This window comes from Tachysurus vachellii, chromosome 24, assembly GCF_030014155.1.
Source record: "Tachysurus vachellii isolate PV-2020 chromosome 24, HZAU_Pvac_v1, whole genome shotgun sequence".
Classification (NCBI taxonomy): domain Eukaryota; kingdom Metazoa; phylum Chordata; class Actinopteri; order Siluriformes; family Bagridae; genus Tachysurus; species Tachysurus vachellii.
In genome coordinates this window covers 6,259,147-6,278,551 of record NC_083483.1, presented here as the reverse complement: position 1 = coordinate 6,278,551, position 19,405 = coordinate 6,259,147, and the positions used below count along the sequence as shown (strand labels likewise).

At 40.1% G+C, this 19,405-nt stretch overlaps 1 protein-coding gene across 1 annotated transcript; it reads left to right on the top strand.

Annotated features, from left to right (window-relative positions):
- The first annotated feature begins 800 nt into the window (after positions 1-800).
- Positions 801-6,637, top strand: nfkbiz (nuclear factor of kappa light polypeptide gene enhancer in B-cells inhibitor, zeta). The gene is made up of 12 exons (XM_060860150.1): positions 801-1,057; positions 1,480-1,586; positions 1,742-1,775; positions 1,859-1,953; positions 2,085-2,467; positions 2,714-2,819; positions 3,034-3,180; positions 4,584-4,647; positions 4,777-4,946; positions 5,050-5,160; positions 5,537-5,704; positions 5,827-6,637. Exons 1-12 carry the CDS (start codon positions 847-849, stop codon positions 5,878-5,880), a joined length of 1,650 nt encoding a protein of 549 aa, XP_060716133.1. The 5' UTR covers positions 801-846; the 3' UTR covers positions 5,881-6,637.
- Positions 6,638-19,405: the final 12,768 nt, after the last annotated feature.

Genomic DNA, 19,405 nt, shown 5'->3' with positions numbered 1-19,405 from the left:
CAATCTCCTAATGCAATATTATATATTTAAATGTGTTAGAATTAGGGTTTATATATATATATATATATATATATATATATATATATATATATATATATATATATATATATATATATATATATATATATTAGAGACATATATTATGTCTCTATTCTTTTTATATATTTGCATTTTCTTACTCTTTGCTGCTGTAACAGTGAAATTTCCCCAATGTGGGACAAATAAATGTATATCTTATCTTATATTTTATACATACTAAGTGGAATGACTTAATATAGATTTTATTGAATTAATAGTTGATTAAGTAGCCCATAACTTTCCAGCAGGATAACTCCTTTTAAACACACACACACACACACGCGCATATATATATATATGCACGTGTGCACCTGTTGTATATATATATGCGCGTGTGTGTGTATATAGGCGTCATCTATATAGGCGTCATTAGGCGTCATTTATTAATTAAATAACATTAAATAAATGATCTATGATTATCTAATAATCTATTGCTCTATGTTCAAATGATTTCTTCACGAAAAATCAGTGTCTTTATGTAGTTTCTCTTTCTGTGGGATTAATAGAATGAATCCAAACTTTAAATCGAAAGTTATAAACAAGAATTTGTCTCAAATGCTCGCTTTTACACTTGAGCCCTCGATCACTGGCTCAGATTAAGTGCGGATTAAATGTGACAGAGCCGTTAATCCCAGTCCAGCCCTTTCTCTTTCGCTATTGGCTGTCAGATGAAAGGGGCGGAGCTTGTTAAATTAGCCCTTTCTATAAAAGCACGTGCTCCAGTAGCGCTGTCCCAGTACTGCTGCAGGATTGAGTCAGTTGAGCATCATGATTATTGACCGAGTTTGCGATGACTTTATGGGGCTTGTGGACAATGACGCGGATGTCATGATGAGCCCGGTGAACTTATGGTCGTTTTACCCGTGCTCTTCTCCTGGACCGGAACCGGGACACTTGTCTCCATGGAAACCAGGTGGAGAGTGTGAGGAAAGCGGAAGTACCGCTGGGAGCCCACAGCGTCCTGACAACAGTTTCTACGGTAACCAGAGAGAACATGGTCCTGATCCCAAACGGCTATCTGTATTTTATTAGTATTATATAGTAGTTATTATATTTTTTTTATATTATTTATTAGTGCACTATAAACTAGACCCTTCTGTAAAGGATTTTTGGTTGTAATAGTTTGAAACGTCTGAAGTGAATGATTATTGATCTGTGTTCAAGACAGTGCAGTTAATTGTTGTTGTTGTTGTTGTTGTTGTTGTTGTTGTTATTCTTGTTGGTGTACAATAATCATAAGAAACTATAACATTTTATCATCTTGGGATTAAATCGACAATATACATAGTATAAAGTGTGTGTTTTTAGGTATTATAGAACACATTATTACACATTTATTACATGTGAACCTGCTATTTTGGTTACTTATATGTTTGTTTGCTTTGTTTGTTTGTTTTAAAGTTGAAGCTCAGGATGGTTCACAGCTGCCTTGTCCACGGTACCAGGGTGTGCGCGTGAGAAACACTGTGAAAGAGCTCATTATGCAGAGACGCTACAGTGAAGTACAGGTATGAATTTAATAAAAGGGTATAAAATTCGCCCAGGCTGTTATTTCTTGTTTGACCGTTGTGTGTGTGTGTGTATATATTAAAAACAAAAACAAAAAAAAAGTTCATGAAGTTCATCTTGTCTCATGTAATGAGTTGGCTTTTTTTCTTTTCAGATGCATTCAAATAAGAATGAAACTGATTTCCCAGGTAATGATTATTGACAAATGAGAACTAATATAACCATGAGCTGTGGTGACTGGGGTTAATTGTATTTATTTGTGTATTTTTAGTCATAACTAATTTGCTTCAGAGTGGAAAAAGAGCAGCTGAGGATACGTCGCCTCACTGCGTCCCTAAAAGACCTGCAGCGGAACACAATGTCCTGGTAATCGCCTCTATCTGATCCCTTTAAGCATGACTTCTAACCGCTTTTACTTTTTACTTTTGTTTTTGTAAGATTCGAGAAGCATTCAGCTGTTTATTATCTGTAATGCAGTGTTTTGCTCTTTCTTCCAGTCTCCTTATCTTCCATCTGAAAATCTCTTAAACCAGCAGAGCGTCTGTGAGGGATTTGGTGACTTCTTTTGCAACACCGGGCTGTCTATCGATTCGGTGAAGGTGCAGGACAATCCGATATCAGTCTGCCATCAACATCAAGAGAAAAAAGAAGCACTACCTACCCATTACGCTAACACATCTAGCCCACTTTATAACAGTTGCCAGACTCCTCAGGTTACAGAGAGCCCTTACACATCTCCATTCCAGAGCCTGAGCCCACAGCCCAGTGGGAATACAGCTCCTGCGATTTCCTTTTTCCAGTGGCAGATCCAGCAAGAGGAGGAAAAGGTGGCCAATTTGAGCCCTCTCGATCTCATCGCTAAGGACGGAGATGGAGATACGTAAGTTGTGGAAATTTTCCTACAGTTTAGAGATGTGATGGATGTGAAATCACAAATTTAAATCTATCAATATATCCCATTCCATATAAACATGCATAAGCGTTTCAGACTACTAGACAACTAAAGAGAGTCAAACCTTGTTGTCTAAGAAGATTCTTTGTCCAAGAAGATTAGCAAAATAATTTTACATTGTTTAGTGAGTCAGAGAATATTTGCTGATGTTTGACAGTTTGGTCTGTTCACCAGGTTCCTCCACATCGCAGTGGCTCAGGGGCGACGAGCTCTGGCGTACGTGCTCGCCAGAAAAATGTGTGACATCGGTATGCTTGACGTCAAAGAGCGTAACAACCAGGTAGGAGTTTAGTCTCCCATAAATCATTCCTGGTATCTATAAACTGACATGTCCTGTTTAAGTTTCTGGTTTGGCAGTAAAGTCATTATCAAATTGCAGCAATCCTTCACACGCCCTATTATATCTGATGTAACTGCAGGTACAACTGGAATGTGGCTCAGTCAGATATGAAACTAAAGTTTGGTTGGTTGTTTGTCTGTTTTCTTCTCTCCAGAGTGCATTCCAAGTTAGCGTGGCAGCCAACCAGCATCTCATTGCACAAGACCTCCTTTCACTGGGAGCGTTAGTGAACACTACAGACTGCTGGGGCCGTTCTCCTCTTCACGTGTGTGCAGAAAAGGGACACACACTTATTCTACAGGTAAACATTTCTCCGTCCTACACATGAAGTAAGGCTAAAAGACACGTACTCTGCTCGAGTCATTTGAGTCAACTCTGAGTCATATTTTAACGGCTCTTCACCCTGTCATTTCTACTTCCCTCATTACAAATCTGAAACGCCCTTCACGTTATGTTACACAAGTAACCCGGGAAACCGTGAATACTCATCTTTAATCTCAAACACTGCTGTTAGCAAACAAGACAGAACAAATATACAAACTTGGTCAAGTGTAAACAGCATAATGTGCACCGATCTGTTGGAACACACAGACAGGTCTATAATCTGTAATGAGCATCTAAGTCTAATAATACATTCATTACATAAACCAGGCTGTTGTGTAAGAACATGTGTATGAAGTTTTCGTTACTTTAGTTTCTCCTTCATTAATCTCGTACTGTTAATCAGCGAAACACAAAGCACGTGAAGCATTGCAGAAGTACAGGAAGAAGCTCAGCTATAAGATTACAAAGACCATTTCCACAAAAAACCTACTTTTTATTATTTATTTTGTTTCTCTTACTCTAACCTGTAATATATCGACTTATTCTAAGTACCAGAATTCTTCAAATACAGCTTGTAATTTGAGATACTTGTATTTAATTTAGCATGGGTTGTTTTTGTTGGTTTGTTTTTTCCCTCAAGCAAGAGGCTAAAAAGTAGGCTTAGGGTTGAACAGGGCAAATAGTTTATAAGGCAAATAAAGTGCAGCTTGTCATGTTAAAGCATAGTCAAGTTAAGGGCCTTGCTCAAGGGCTCAGCAGTGTCGGCTTGGCAGTGGTGGGATTTGAACTCGGACCTTCTGATTAGTAAAGGACTTGAATTTTATATTGTGTCATAAACTAAACAAAGGTCAACACCAGAATATAAATCATTAGCTTTAAATGTAGCTTCAATCCTTCAAATCTTTAAACATTAAACTTGAGTTTTGATCATACTTGAGCTTTCTGGTTTTTGATTTATTTGAATTTTTCCTTTTTTGCTGCCTTTTTTTTTGTGTGGTTGCTGTGTGTTCGGCTTGGGGTTAGTGGGGGGGGTGACTGCTAAACAACTTCCGCCTAACTTGTATTCATTTCCTTAATCTTGCAGCAGATAAAGCAGTGTAAAATTCCCCTGATCCTGCAAAACCAGTTCCAAAGCACAACACAACCACTCTTTAAAAAGCTTACTGACTGACATCTCCACAGAGCAGTCAACCATTAACTGACGCTTGCACGCAAACATGGTTATAAAACTTGATGCTTCATTTCTCAAAAATAACACAACTGGGGCGTACATTGAGCAAAGTGCAGAGTAAATACTGAGCTTCTACAAAACACCTCATGTCCTGCATCATGGATAACAATTCTTTTAACATAATCCACCATAACTGTGTGTCCATGCAGGCCATCCAAAAAGCTGTGCAGAATAATGGCCTGGAGGTAAACATCGAGGCAGTCAATTATGATGGTGAGAACTACTTTGAACCCCTGTTGAAATAAACATGTCATAAATGAGGAATATAAAGATATCAAGGTTTTGTTTTTTTGTTTTTTTTAACATGCATCAATGGAGATAATAATTTTCCTCCTGTCTTAGGTCTTACTGCTCTTCATATGGCTGTCCTGACCCACAATGCAGTGGTGCAGGATCTGAGCTGTGGCACAGCACCTCAGTCTCCACAAACTGCAGCTCTGATGCAGAAGAGAAAGCTGCTTGGCGAATGCATCAACACTCTCCTGCTTATGGGTGCCTCTTATGGTACAAAGGTATATGCTGCATTTTCAGTGCTTCATAACAGATATATAAATTATGATTATTAATCAAAAACCCGTGTGTTGTACTGGATCTTCACGCTTTTGATTCTTTCAGGATCGCAAAAGTGGACGCACCGCCTTGCACATGGCAGCTGAGGAGGCCAACGTTGAGCTTTTGCGTCTTTTCCTGGACCAGCCGGACTCGCTTTCTGTGATCAATGCCAAGGTGATCAATGCCACCTATATTGTCATGTCAAATGGCATTAAGAATTAAACATGCTAGCAGCTTAGCACAGCACTCTGCACACACATTACATTACACTAGTTCACCATGTTTTTGGGAGGTTTCCAAAAAAACTGAAGGAAACGTGTAGAACATGCAAAACCCCACAAACAGTAATCCAACCAGAAACCCTGGAGCTCAGTCAAAAAAAAACACCATTTTGAGAACCTCGGTTTTACCCTAGATTATCTTGTACTCCTCTTATACACTGTGTTAATAAAAATGCAGCCATCAAATAAAATTCTTGGTCAGCCATTCTGGGTTTTTTAACCGAACATTTGGAAATGCTGTGTATTAAAATCAAATCTGTTCTCCTCAGGCATATAACAGCAACACCGCACTGCACATGGCTGCTGCGCAAAATGGCCGCCAAGCGCAAGCCCATGCCGTGCAGCTGCTGATGAGGAGAGGAGCTGATCCAAGCGCCAAGAACTTGGAGAACGAGCAGCCCATTCAGCTAGTCCCTGAGGGTCCTGTAGGAGATCAGGTGAGGATCAGATACAAGGCAGAATTGACAGAAACCAATGGAAACTTCACTTGCGCTGATCACGCATGGTCATTATTTACTGGAGTGTTTATTGCAATTATTTATTTTCTTATTTCTTTTAGGTGAGGAGGATACTGAAAGGCCGTGGCCCGCAGGTTCGCTCCTGCATGCTGTAGTAATACCGATCCCGCTCGATCTCCGTCCGTCAGAAACACTGTCAGTCAGGCAGTCCAATCTGTGTACAGTCTCATTTGCCGGTATAAGGCAGATGTCAGTTGTTTCTATGAAACAAAGTTAGCATTGTTCACTACTGTGTAGTAGAAGAAAAAGGGAAGTCGATCTCAGAGTACGTGGTACAAGATTGAATTAGGAATGAACAAAAAAAATCAAAATACAAATCTGTTGCATCTCTGGGCTCTGGTGTGGAAAAAGTTTGTAAATTTATAGTAATTTCTAATGTGTCATGATTATATATCATCACTGTGTGTACTGGTGTTTGGGTTTTTGGTTTTTGTTTTTTTGCATTTATTGAATCCATTTTCTAAGAATTGCTATACGTGGGGGAAAAACAGTTTCTGTTTATCAGAGTGATTAACGATTGCTGAGTCATTGCTTCAGCTCTGTGCCAGCTTCCTCATTTTTCGAGTGTTCTCGTGATCCTAAAAGAGCGCATAAGCCGGAATAGCTTTCAGCGTGTTTACCGTGAAATTGTGTGTAGCTTGAAATATATTCAGATTTGCAAATGAAATGCTTGTATAAACATTTATCTTGTGTGTTATAACTATTTTGATTTAACTGAATAAATCTTGATTACACTGGTGATGGGGGTTTGTAAAGTATGTCTAATAGACAAAGGGTTTTCCTTTACATTAATAGTTTACTTAATAGTTGTGTTTGTGAAAGTAATCTTCAATAAAGAACTAATTACAGAAACCTCATGTGTCATTAGTCATGTGTATTGGTTAATATTTGTTTAAACAATCGAAAATAAAGGAGAAAAGGCTTTTTACATAATTATGGGTTTAAAAAAAAAACTTTCTGCAATCAGGGATCCCTTTAATTGTGAAATTAATTCAGATTATTCATTCATTTATTTTCTACTGCTTTATCCGAGCTATTCTCGGGTCACAGGGAGCCTGTGCCTATCTCAGGGGCCATTGGGCATCAAGGCAAGATACACCCTGGACGGAGTGCCAACCCATCGCAGGGCGCGCACACACACACACACACACTCATTCACTCACACAATCACACAGTACGGCCAATTTTCCAGAGATGCCAATCAACCTACCATGCATATCTTTGGACCGGGGGAGGAAACCGGAGTACCTGGAGGAAACCCCTGAGGCACGGGGAGAACATGCAAACTCCACACACACAAGGCGGAGGCGGGAATCTAACCCCCAACCCTGGAGGTGTGAGGCGAACGTGCTAACCACTAAGCCACCGTGCCCCCCGAATTCAGATTAATTAAAAAAAATTTTTTTAGGAATGTAATGCAAACTCCAAAAATAAGGTTTATTACTTAAATGACTCAGGGTGTGTCTGTGTATTAGAGCCATTGAGTTGTTTATTTCTGAACATTCCACTGATGAAACTTGGGCACTGATTTACAATCTTGTGCTCAAATGTGACAAAGGATTTTATTTTATTTTATTTTTTTGGATGAAATCTAGTTAAAGACAAAAATCAAGAGATTTCCAGCACTGTAACAATATAAAACCCGTACTTCCTGGTCCCCTGGAAACAAGAACACTGACTTGAATCCAGGAGTATATTGTTCTCTATACTTATTTTGTGTGTACCCTCAGTTTGCATGTATATTAGTGTTTTAATTAATCTATTTTAGTAGATAAAATACATAAACAGAAAATAAACAGAACATTAAAACAAGTTACAAAACAAGTTCACGCTTATCAGCATGATCATGAATAACCTTTGTTCAGTACCTCAGCGCCAGTCACACTTCAGCTCTGTGCCAACTTCCTCCTGTTTTTATTAAAGTGATCTTAAAAAATACCACAAACACTCCTGGATACCACACATGCAACATGAGACTGTGAGGTAAACAATGTTGAAACTTCAGCTGAAGACGCTTGTTATATAATCAGTTTTGAATTACAGACTTGAATTACAGTGCTATAATTATGTGCACATCCTCATTTGTGTGGCACGGGACTGAAAATAATGTCATTTTATAGTAACAGTTTATAGTCGAGTGGAATTAAACAACCAAGAGCCATACTCCAGGAGATTTGTAAACAAATCTATTAACAAAACTTATTGTCCTGCTGATAAGAAAGAAAGACTGCAGAGAATCATCCTTTTTGTGATATGGTACCGATATGGTTAATTTATATTGGAACAAAAAATGGCCCTGAAAATGTTTTGTATTGTACTTGTTTCGGGAAAGTTTGACAATGAATAATGTTCCGCACATGTTACTAACCTTAGGGTTTGACAAATGACTTCTGTAGCACCTGGAAACATGATATATTTAGCTACACCCTACACACCCTTCACAAAACCTGTTGTGTGAGCTGTGTTAAATCCAGTGGAAATCATTGCAATGGTAAAGAGTTCATCAGTATTCTGAGAAATCTTTGGCACACTGTTTCCTGATAGGGATTCAACTTATTTTTCCTAACAGTCAAAGTGTAAATAATGTTTAATAATGTGCAAAACAGCACAATTTGCCCCTAGAATAAAGGGAGGAAGTAGTAAAAAAAAAAAAAAGGATCAAACCATTACATATAAATAAGTTTATGATCTGTTGTTGAAATCAACATCTACAAACGTGCCATGTAGGAATTTGAGCCTCATACAGAATAAAATGTATTACACAACATGTTTCAGCTTACTGTAAGGAAAACATTCTCCTTCTCATGAAAACAGCAGGGAGGGAAATGCATGTCAAATAATACCCATGAATAAAGACTGCCCATAATAGAGAGAGTGAAAAAATGGAGCGTGACAAAGTCTCAGACACGGAAGGTTATTTGCTTTCAAGTCCTTGGGGAAAATATGAGACTAGACCATTAAAAAATGTATTAAAAATTGGTTGTTTCTGTTGAAAGTCAGATGAAAGTGGTGTAGGTGTGTAAGCCATTACAAAAGTAGATGTCTTATGTACTGTAGGATCACACTTGCACAATCAAAAGTCAGTACGGTGTTGTCATTTCTGCGTGGGTGTAGTTTCATCCTGCGCAACCGACACAAAGAGACAATCTGCAAAGGACTGCATGGTCATTTTAATGCTATGAATATAAAATAAAAAGGAAAAAACATCTTTTTGTCCTAAGTGTAAAAATTTAGCTTCTGCTCCTCATCACAGCTTATATAAATCTAGAAAATCCTTCATGTGGTAAGATTTGTATGTTTTATACTATATACAGAAATGAAAACTATAGTACAAGCCTTCCTGAGTCAGAAGTAAAGAGGAGGGTAAAGAGTATTTATTAAACCCCAGGGGGAAATTTGGTGTTGCAAAGCAAGTGCAACAGGAAGAACTAAGATTTAGGGTTAGGGTTGTTTACAGAGTAAGACTGGGATTTATCTACTGATTAACTGTAGGGAAAATATTACAGGTTGACAGGTTAAATAATATTTAAATTAAGTCATAAATAAAGTATTAAGCTCTAGTGTTAAGCTATCTAGTATTAAGCTCTAGCATTAAGCTCTAGATAAATAGTTACTTGGATAAGACAGATTTAATGGTTAACTTATTATAAGGTAGTGAATGCTGTGTGAACTGTAAACAGACTCCACAGCTCGGGTGCTTGCTTCAAAGCTACAATGGAAACATATTGTTACGCCAAACACAGAGGTGAAAGCCGAAGTGAAGGCAAACTGTTTTAATTCTGCAAACACCTGGTGAGCAGAGATAAATATCCGGTGGTGCGCTAGAGAGCGCGGCCCACGAAGTCCGGAAGAGAGTGCTAACGGCGTGTTGGAAGCACGCCGAACCATTGGTAATAACGGACGCTGGTTAGCGTGAGAGAGGGGATCTTATAGGGTTGGTGATGAGGTAGAAACGAGAGTCAGGTGTGTGTATTTAGTACGCCGGCGAGCCGCTCCGTGCGGGCGGGGCACGCATGGGAGAAGAGTCAGGTAGCTCCCTGACACCACCCCCCCCTCCAGGGGCGGCACCGGACGCCCTGACCCTACGACGAGGACGACCCCTAGCCCTGGGCGCCGGACGGTGCGGGTGGGCAGTATGGAAATCTGCCAGCAGGCCCGGGTCCAGCACGTCCTGTCGTGCTACCCAAGACTGATCCTCCGCGCCGTACCCTTCCCAGTCCACCAGGTATTCGAGGCGACCCCCACGCCTCCTGGAGTCAAGGACGAGAAAATGGGCGAGGGCGAGAAATGGGCGAGACACACGGCTTCAGCAGGGACACGTGAAAGGTTGGGTGTATGCGGTACCCCGGTGGCAGCTCCAGCCGGTAGGACACGTCACTAATCCTCCTGGCGATCCTGAACGGCCCAATGAACCGGGGGCTGAGCTTGCGGCACGGCAGTTTCATCTTCAGGTCCTTCGTAGAGAGCCACACTCGATCCCCGGGGCGGTAACCTGGAGACTCCAGACGTCTCGCGTCGGCGTGCCGGCGGGTGGTGCGGAGGGCCCGACACAACTGGGTGTGCGCCGATTCCCAGACCCGGTTGCTCTCCCGGAACCAGGCGTCCACCGAAGGCACGTCGCTGGGCTGATCCGACCAGGGGAACAAGGGCGGCTGGAACCCCAGCACGCATTGGAAAGGGGTGAGGCCCGTGGAGTCCTGGCGAAGCGAGTTCTGAGCATACTCCGCCCAGGGTAAGAACCGTGCCCAATCTCCCTGATCTTGGCTGCAGTAAGTCCTCAAGTACCTGTTCAGCTCCTGTATCTTGCGTTCCGCCTGGCCGTTGGACTGAGGGTGGTAACCCGACGTCAGATTTACTGACACCCCCAGGAGCCGGAAGAAGGCACGCCAAACCCGAGAGGAGAATTGGGGCCCACGGTCCGAAACTATCTCCTCCGGGAGAACAAAGTTCCTGAATACGTGATGAAACAAGGCCTCGGCCGTCTCGAGGGCCGTGGGCAACCCCTTTAGAGGCACAAGTCGGCAGGCCTTAGAGAAGCGATCCACCGCTACCAGGATACACGTGTTTCCCCCCGACCGTGGCAAGTCGGTCACAAAGTCGATGCCTAGGTGTGACCAGGGGCGCTGAGGGACGGGGAGCGGCACCAACTTGCCGACGGGCAGGTGGCGAGGTACCTTGGCCATGGCGCAGGTGGAACACTCCTGGACGTAGCGGGTAACCTCTTCTGCCATCCTTGGCCACCAGTAGCGAGCCTGAAGGAGCTGGACCGTCCTCCTCTCTCCTGGGTGACCCGTGCCCGGTCCCTCATGGACCGACTGGATTAGCTCCCCGCGGCAGGATGTGGGAACAAAAACCCTTCCCTCAGGGCACCCTCTGGGGGCGGGCTCCCTGACGGAGGCCGCACGGATCTCGCTGTCCATGTCCCAGACAATAGGCCCCACGACGATCGAAGGAGGGAGAATGGGGTCCGGATGTCTGGGTTCCTCAGGCCCGAATATCCGGGACAGGGCGTCGGCCTTTCCGTTGAGCGCCCCAGCTCGGTAGGTGACTTGAAACTGGAACCGAGTGAAGAAGAGGGCCCAACGAGCCTGCCGGGCATTGAGTCTCCGGGCCTCCGGCAGGTACTGAAGATTCTTGTGGTCTGTGATCACAGTGAATGGGTGCTCTGCTCCCTCCAACCAGTGCCTCCACTCGTCCAGGGCGAGCTTGATAGCCAGAAGCTCCCGGTTGCCGATGTCGTAGTTCTGCTCTGCGGCCGAGAGCTTGTGGGAGAAGAAAGCGCACGGGTGGAGCTGTGGTGGGGTGCCTGATTGCTGAGAGAGAGCAGCCCCCACCCCCGTCGAGGAGGCGTCCACCTCCACTACAAAGGGCTTCCGGGGGTCTGGATGACGCAACACGGGAGCGGAGCAAAAGCGCTGGCGGAGCTCCTCAAACGCCCCCTGGGCCTCCTTGGTCCACCTCAGGGTCCGTTATTCTGTTACGCCAAACACAGAGGTGAAAGCCGAAGTGAAGGCAAACTGTTTTAATTCTACAAACACCTGGTGAGCAGAGATAAATATCCGGTGGTGCGCTAGAGAGCGCGGCCCACGAAGTCCGGAAGAGAGTGCTAACGGCGTGTTGGAAGCACGCCGAACCATTGGTAATAACGGACGCTGGTTAGCGTGAGAGAGGGGATCTTATAGGGTTGGTGATGAGGTAGAAACGAGAGTCAGGTGTGTGTATTTAGTACACCGGCGAGCCGCTCCGTGCGGGCGGGGCACGCATGGGAGAAGAGTCAGGTAGCTCCCTGACACATATATGCTTCATAAAAAGGTTTTAAAGAATCAGTATTTTTTCTTTCTTTCTTTCTTGTTACTCTTATGGAAGAAGATTGTAGCCATGATTCTTTAAACGTTACTCTTTAATGAAAAGCTGCATTGCTGAGAGGAGAATTTTATATAAACTCATAGTATGCCTCGAGAAATGAACTCAACTTTTTTTCTTTTTTTTTTTTACATTTTGTACAACTCTGATTATAAAAAGCCCTACAGAAAAATAAAAGCTTTGAGGTCAAAGTGCTTTTCCACCAACTTCTTGTTTAGCCAAACTGAGTGATTTAGTCATGGACATGACCAATAACCCAAAGTCACAGATGATTTGAGACCCATCTCTCCAGCTAAAAAAAGCCTCCAGCCTTGAAAAAAGCACATTACTGCTAGCTTCAAGTTAGTGTTAATTTCGTCACCTATTTTTAATTTAGTCTTAGTCTTAGTCTTGTGCCAAATGTACTTGTTAGTTTTAGTCATATTTAGTCATTCACATATCTTTTTTTGTTAGTCAAGTTTTAGTCGACTAAAAGTCTCGTCATTTTAGTCTAGTTTTAGTCAAAAGAAAACTCAAGGTATCTTAGTCAAGTTTTAGTCGATTAAAAGTCTTTTAATTTTAGTCTAGTTTTAGTCAAAAAATTGTAGTCTTTTTTAAAATAACACATTATTACTGAGATTATTACTGATAAACATTTCAGTAAAAAAGTGTTTCACATATCTCAAACATTGGTTAAATGTCGTAATTACCTGACAAAATACACTTGTTGAATGATTTTTGTTGAATGCAAATGTTAAACGTGTCTGGTTTTCAATTTCTGATTTAGGAGACACATTCACAAATGATTAACCTGTTCTGAAGAGTATTTTATTTTAACCAGCACAATTCAAAAGCTGGGGCCCAACAGACTCCGACTGACAACTTAAGTTACAAAGGTTTTTAAAACTGTTTTGGTTGCTTTGTGTCTCATATTTCTGTTCAAATCAGAAATAAAATAAATATACTCAGAAAAACTGAAAAGAATAGGCCTACTTTACTGTGGGCCTAAAATACAACCTATTTACAGTCCGCGAATCACAAAAGTATCAGTGAGAAGTTGAGAACACTCGTTTAAACAGTGCATACACTCGAACTTGACTGCACATCACATTTTTTACTTTATTGATACTGCTTTTAATCGTAATGCAAAGACCGGTCATCGGGACATAATTCTTTCTACGCACACACTAAACAGCGCGAAGCCGCGAACTCGTTCTGAATATTTTAAAGGCGTAACAGCTGATGAAAAAGCAGAGACAATTGTAGACGAAAATGAAGAGAGATTTTATCTTAGTTTTTATTTTATACAAAACATTTTCGCCTCGTCTTTTTTCGTCAAAATTAATGCATGTTAATTTAGTCTTAGTCAGCGTTTTTGGACAGTGGTGCAGTCTTGTCATCGTCTCGTCTTGTCTGACAAAAAAAAAGGTTGTTGACGAACATATTTCGTCTCGTCTCGTCTGACGAAATTAACACTATTTCAAGTTTACCAGAACACTTAAAGTACTATGACATTTACAGCATTTGGCAGAATCCCTGATACAGACTTATATTTTTATAAAACTGAGCAATTGAGGGTTATGGGCCTTGCTCAAGGGCCCAACACTTGAAGCTTGGTGGACCTGGGATTTAACCTTCCAATCAGTGTCCAGTGCCACTAAGCTACTGAATCCCTATGAAAGACATGATTCTTTACAAAAATATGCCTTTTGGCTAAAACTTACAGGCATGAGGCCAGTGCAAGAACAAGTCTGGGGATGATTATTTTCATGAACCTGAATGATCCCTAGAGAGAGACGATCCCCAGCAGGATTAAAATTTATGACCCAATGTGACCCAAGGTAGTTCGGATAAAGCGGTAGAAAATGAATGAATGAATAATATAATTATTTTAGCATAAGTCCATAACATACAAAATAAGCAATGGTTGGATCTGAGTTAAGTTTTAATGCGTTGTATTCTTACATTCCACATGCACAGATTTTTTTCTCACAAGGGACAAAATGCCACACTTATCCCTGCAGCACAGTTATATCATAAAAGGTTCGAAACTACAACATTAGAGTTAAACACAAGTAAAACATTGCCCTGACCTCAACAGGTTCAAAGTATTAAACCACTACATAAAATTAATAATGATGAGGTTTAATTTTTAACTTTTAATTCAAAGCTTCCTCCTTTATACGTGGCGATCTCGAGACAGTGAGCAGTAAGCATGACAGACTGGACGGCTTAAAGGGGGTTTAGTTTCGTTATGCTTAATATGTAGATTAGCATTGTACTGATGATTTCATTTCAGCAAATACAATGTTCACATTTAAAACCAAACAGAATAGAGCTACACATTAGCCTCCGTGATTTCAAGCGATATGAGCTGCTCAGCTGTAAAAAATCAATTAAACATAAGATAAGAATGTCTGCCAAATGCCGTAAATGTAAATTTAAACATAGATACGAGAGTTTTCTTTAGATCTTTCCTGGAAATGTTTTAATCTGATGTCTTTGTGTCTGAGAGATATGATGGCTAGCTTGTATTTGGAAAAATATGCATCAAGAAAGATTTAGTGTGATTATATATTTAGAGTCTAAGTAAAAACTCCTAGATATGACACTCAGGAAAGGACTCAGACTCGGTGTGGGTTTATAAATCATTACAGCACACAGCTTTAGAAGAATAAATGCAAGCAATCAGGGGGTTAAATAGAAGTTCAATATGAGCAGATAGTATAAGAGTCCTGGGATGATTATTATCTGGTCATTGGTTATCTGGTTATCTGGCATAACCTTTATTACCTAATTTTTGAATGGCAAAAATGCTAATGCTAATGCTAAAGCTACTATAAATATAAAGATATTATATAACTTCTGACACGGCAGCTCATCTATTAAACTTTGTATGAGTGCTGGTCGTGCAAACAATGCGTCTACATGTACTTAACGTTACTGATAAGCTTTACTTCGTCATCACTTCTAAGACCAGCCCTGTTGTGCCTTGTACCCGTGTCCTGTATAGCTTGCAATAGCTATTTGTAAGTGACCTACAGCTGGTGACTCAATGACAAGCTATTTGTGTGCTTAACTAAGCACTTTAAAGGGACTTTACTATCTGATGGTAGGTTTGTCATTGAGAAAAAGAAGTGATTGCAATAGCTGATTCCTGTTAAATGAGTGCCACTTGCAGACTTCCGCAAGGAGGTCAACATCTAACATCTTTACGAAAGTACACTGATTGAATGTTGCTTCGTTACACCCATGTGCTCTGTTTGTCAATAATGATTCTTCTCCTCAATAGAGTACAGTATCAAAAATTGTAAGTGATTCTCACCTTTAATAAAGTGCCTGCATGATTTATGTGTGTTGTTTGTTTCTGACTCAAACACAATATACAATAATGCTTTCAAAATCCTCATGATTTGTGATATGTGGTTCACAAGAAAGTAAGGAAGTAGAATAAAGGATTAGTTGTGTACTCACAGTGGCACTACTTATTTAAGTGGTGGACACTTTGTTGGCAAAGATGATTTACGGCGGATATTTTATCTACCATGTGGTATTTCTTGACTTTTATTATCTGGCATTGATACATGCACATGGAAACTCCAAATGACTAGTTCCTAATTAAAACTCTCTGGTCTTCTCTCTCTCTCTCTCTCTCTCTCTCTCTCTCTCTCTCTCTCTCTCTCTCTCTCTCACACACACACACACACACAGCATACACACAATGTACACTCTGTATAAACATGTACTGATTAAACTAGTATCTCACTGTAAATAAAGGGCCTATTTTTAACACTAATGCTACCATATTATTGTACCATATAACCTGATGTTAGTGATTGCATTGCTTGGAAATCCATGAAGCTTTTGCAATTTTATACAGCTTTCAGAAAACTTGTTTTTACTTCTATGAGCATTTTACAGTTACGCCTAAGCAGTTTTTTCAGGATAATGTGTTTATTATATCCTCCAGGGCAAAATATACAAATAACAGTGCAACCTTTATTTTATGGTTACACCGTAGTCAAATTTTCATTTTCAAAACAGTAAAGGTGTTCAGTGTTCGTTTATCCTTTAGCTATTTCACTGAATGGCTCTTTTTCTTTCTTGTTTCTTGTTTGAGAGCATACAAATTTTCACTCACACACACACACACACACACACACACAAACAAAAAACCTACTGCTTATACTGAACATACTGTATATACTGTATATAATTTGACTGCGCTGCATAGCGTGTTTCCCTTAAACTAAATATAAAAAAATTTGCATTAAAAAAAAAGACAGCACGGACCCGCGTGAATACACAAAAACTTTCCCTTTGATAAAGCAACAGCTTTTTTTTTCTTTCCAAAGTAAATCTTCTATATCACACCAGTGCATTATGAGGAATTTGTGATGGTTTAACTGAAACAGAAAGAACGACCAAGGGGATGATGTCTGCAGTGAAACTACTCTAGAACTATGTAAAAAGTTCTGATTTATCAAAATCGTGTGTACATGCGTGGAGTAATACTGCTGACTAATATTAAAAATAATATCGTTAACAGTTACAGATCTTTCTCTATGGTTGCAAGATTGAAAATCAGAATCATTCTCTCAAAGAAATAGAACATTTTGTATTAGACATAGAAGTCTGTATGCCTTTAGATATATAGTTACTTATTTGTTTACCATTTGCTACAACATTTATCTACACTATTTATTGAAGTAAATACAAAAAGAGAGAAAAGCAGAAATTGCGATGTGATGTGTGATCCACCATGTAGATAAGTGTGTATTTCCCCCTATTCTATGTGCTATGCATATCTGATCTAAGAACAGTTTCTATTAAGTATTGTTTAATTCTCCATCCTAAAATGAACCAGGACCGAAGACCAGCATTGAAACAGCAACGTGGTTTATGGCCGAAAGTGACCAGCGTGTAGTTTCTTTGGTTGACATGGGTCAATGTACCATTGTGTGGGAACTCCAACTTCTTCTTGCAAGAGCACTTCCTGTCCCTGTGGGGGTTCCTAGCAATGATGTAACATCCACTGAAAAAATAAATATTTTTTTTTAAGTTCTTCTACATAGAGATAAAACGATAACACTCAGAAGTTGCACTGAAACTGTACTGGTCTAACACGCACACACTCCATGCTTGAATGTGTTGAGTGATTTCTGCTTCATTAGTTTATCTGGTGTGTGAAAATATCCTCTTTTAAAACAGACTCATATCATCTTTTATTCTGATGCTTAGGAACTTTACCAGCTTCCTCATTGCTTTCTTCATCTTTTTATACATATCATTCATTCTTTTTTTTTATGTTTCTGGCTTTCCCATGCAAAGACCACAGGAGGAAGCTGAAAATAAGAAGTAGCCTGTGAACCTTTTTAGACTACATATTTAAAGAGGCACGCAATTCTGATGACATTGCAAATGATCATTTTAGGCACTAGTTCCATTTTTTAAAAAGAAAGAACACAAGATGCCAGATGGTGATTTTGTATAGAGGATGATTTTGGTCTTTGGGTCTACAATTTCCTGGTTTGAACTGTCACTGCACAAAGGTTCAGTACTGAACCCAATCTTAATGAAAGACCATAGATTTCAATTAAATTGATGTATGATTAATAACTTTGAACATTTTTTTTCCTTTTGTGGCCAAGCAGAAGGATCCTGCACTTTCGCTTCCTGGACAGGGAGCTAACCGAGCCCATAAAGATTCAACTCTCAGTGCCAGTCCCAAGCCCAGATAAAATGTGAGGGTTAAAACCTGAGCCAAATCAAGTGTGTGGACCAGATGATCTGTTGTGGTTACCCTGAACAGGGAGCAGCTGAAAGAATGACAACTGAACTTTCAGTATCTGGACACTGTGAGGCCTGGAAACTCCACTGGCAACATCAAAAGTTGTGAAAGTGTTAGGGGTTTACCTAATGTGAACAACTCCCTTCTCCTTGAAATGTCAGTATTTACAGGCGTTTGCTTTCATTTCTAAGATACAATGACCACAACTTTTATGTTAAAAAGCATGTTAAGGACATTAACGCTTAGCTTGTTTACTTGAGGAAAGATCATAAACATTAGCAAGCCTCTTGTTGCTAATGAATTCATTTCAATATAAAGGAACCAACTCAAGAGAAAAGGAAAAACTAAGAATAAATGAATGAATGTTTCTACATATTTCTTACTTTTTCTTTTTATCAAATATATCCGATTGAAAGAGAAATGGATTCGGTACATTATTGAATTCAATAGAGAGGATTTTGTTTTTTGCTCGAACGTAAATCCATCTAAGGAGTAAATCAGCAGGGAAAGTGGAACACATTAAGGGTGAGGTTTCAACAGCCCTTAGCACTTCCTTTTTTTGCAATCATTTCCTCTACAATACTCCTGTAAACTAGCTAGGATTATAATTCACACAAGCATTTGGCAATTTCGGTTTAACTTCATGCTTGGCCAAACATGATTAAATCTGCAGCCAGCCACCCACACACTTTATAAGCATTCCTGAATACTTTCCCAGAATTTTTTTTCTACCAACAGTTCAATACTGGGAGGCTCGGAGCTGCTGTGACATGTAGAAAAATATGTGCTTCACTGCAAATGATTGTGTAATATCCCACAGGCATGCACATGGTTTGACACTTTGACAGATTGAAATGCACTCACATTACCTTACTTCATTTCCCACATATGATATACACCTGTTATATAACACTTTCTGTGCAATATGACACACAGGTCAATATGCTTAGAAACAGTTCCAGTGTCCTAGGTTATTAGGTTTAATTAAAAAAACTTGCAATTATGTTAGTTTATGTTGTTCATAATCAAACTTTGTTTGCAACATAGACATTTTGTTTTCACTTTCAGCACTTTTTCCTTTCACTAATGCGCCAGTTTATTCAGGTCACTTCCTTATGCCCAGATATGGAAATATAGGAAGTACAAGGATAAGTAGAACTTCACAGTTCAAAACAGGATCCTGTTACACTAAATATCACACATACTCAGGTATAGTAAAAAAGGCATAGCTTCCTAAATTGGTTCAACAGAGAAACTTTTTATATAGTGCTCTATAAATCAAATAAAGAGTCATTTCAGAGCCTTGGGATCCACTTGGAACCTTTAAGGGTTCTCCAGAGGGTGAAGCTAAAGAAACCTTGGAAAGATCTTTTATGACTGGGGTCAAATTGCATAAGAATTGGGGTAAAACATTTCATACAAAACGATAAAAATAAGGAAGCATAACAAGTAACACAGCAACACTGGAATATCATTTTTGTGGTATG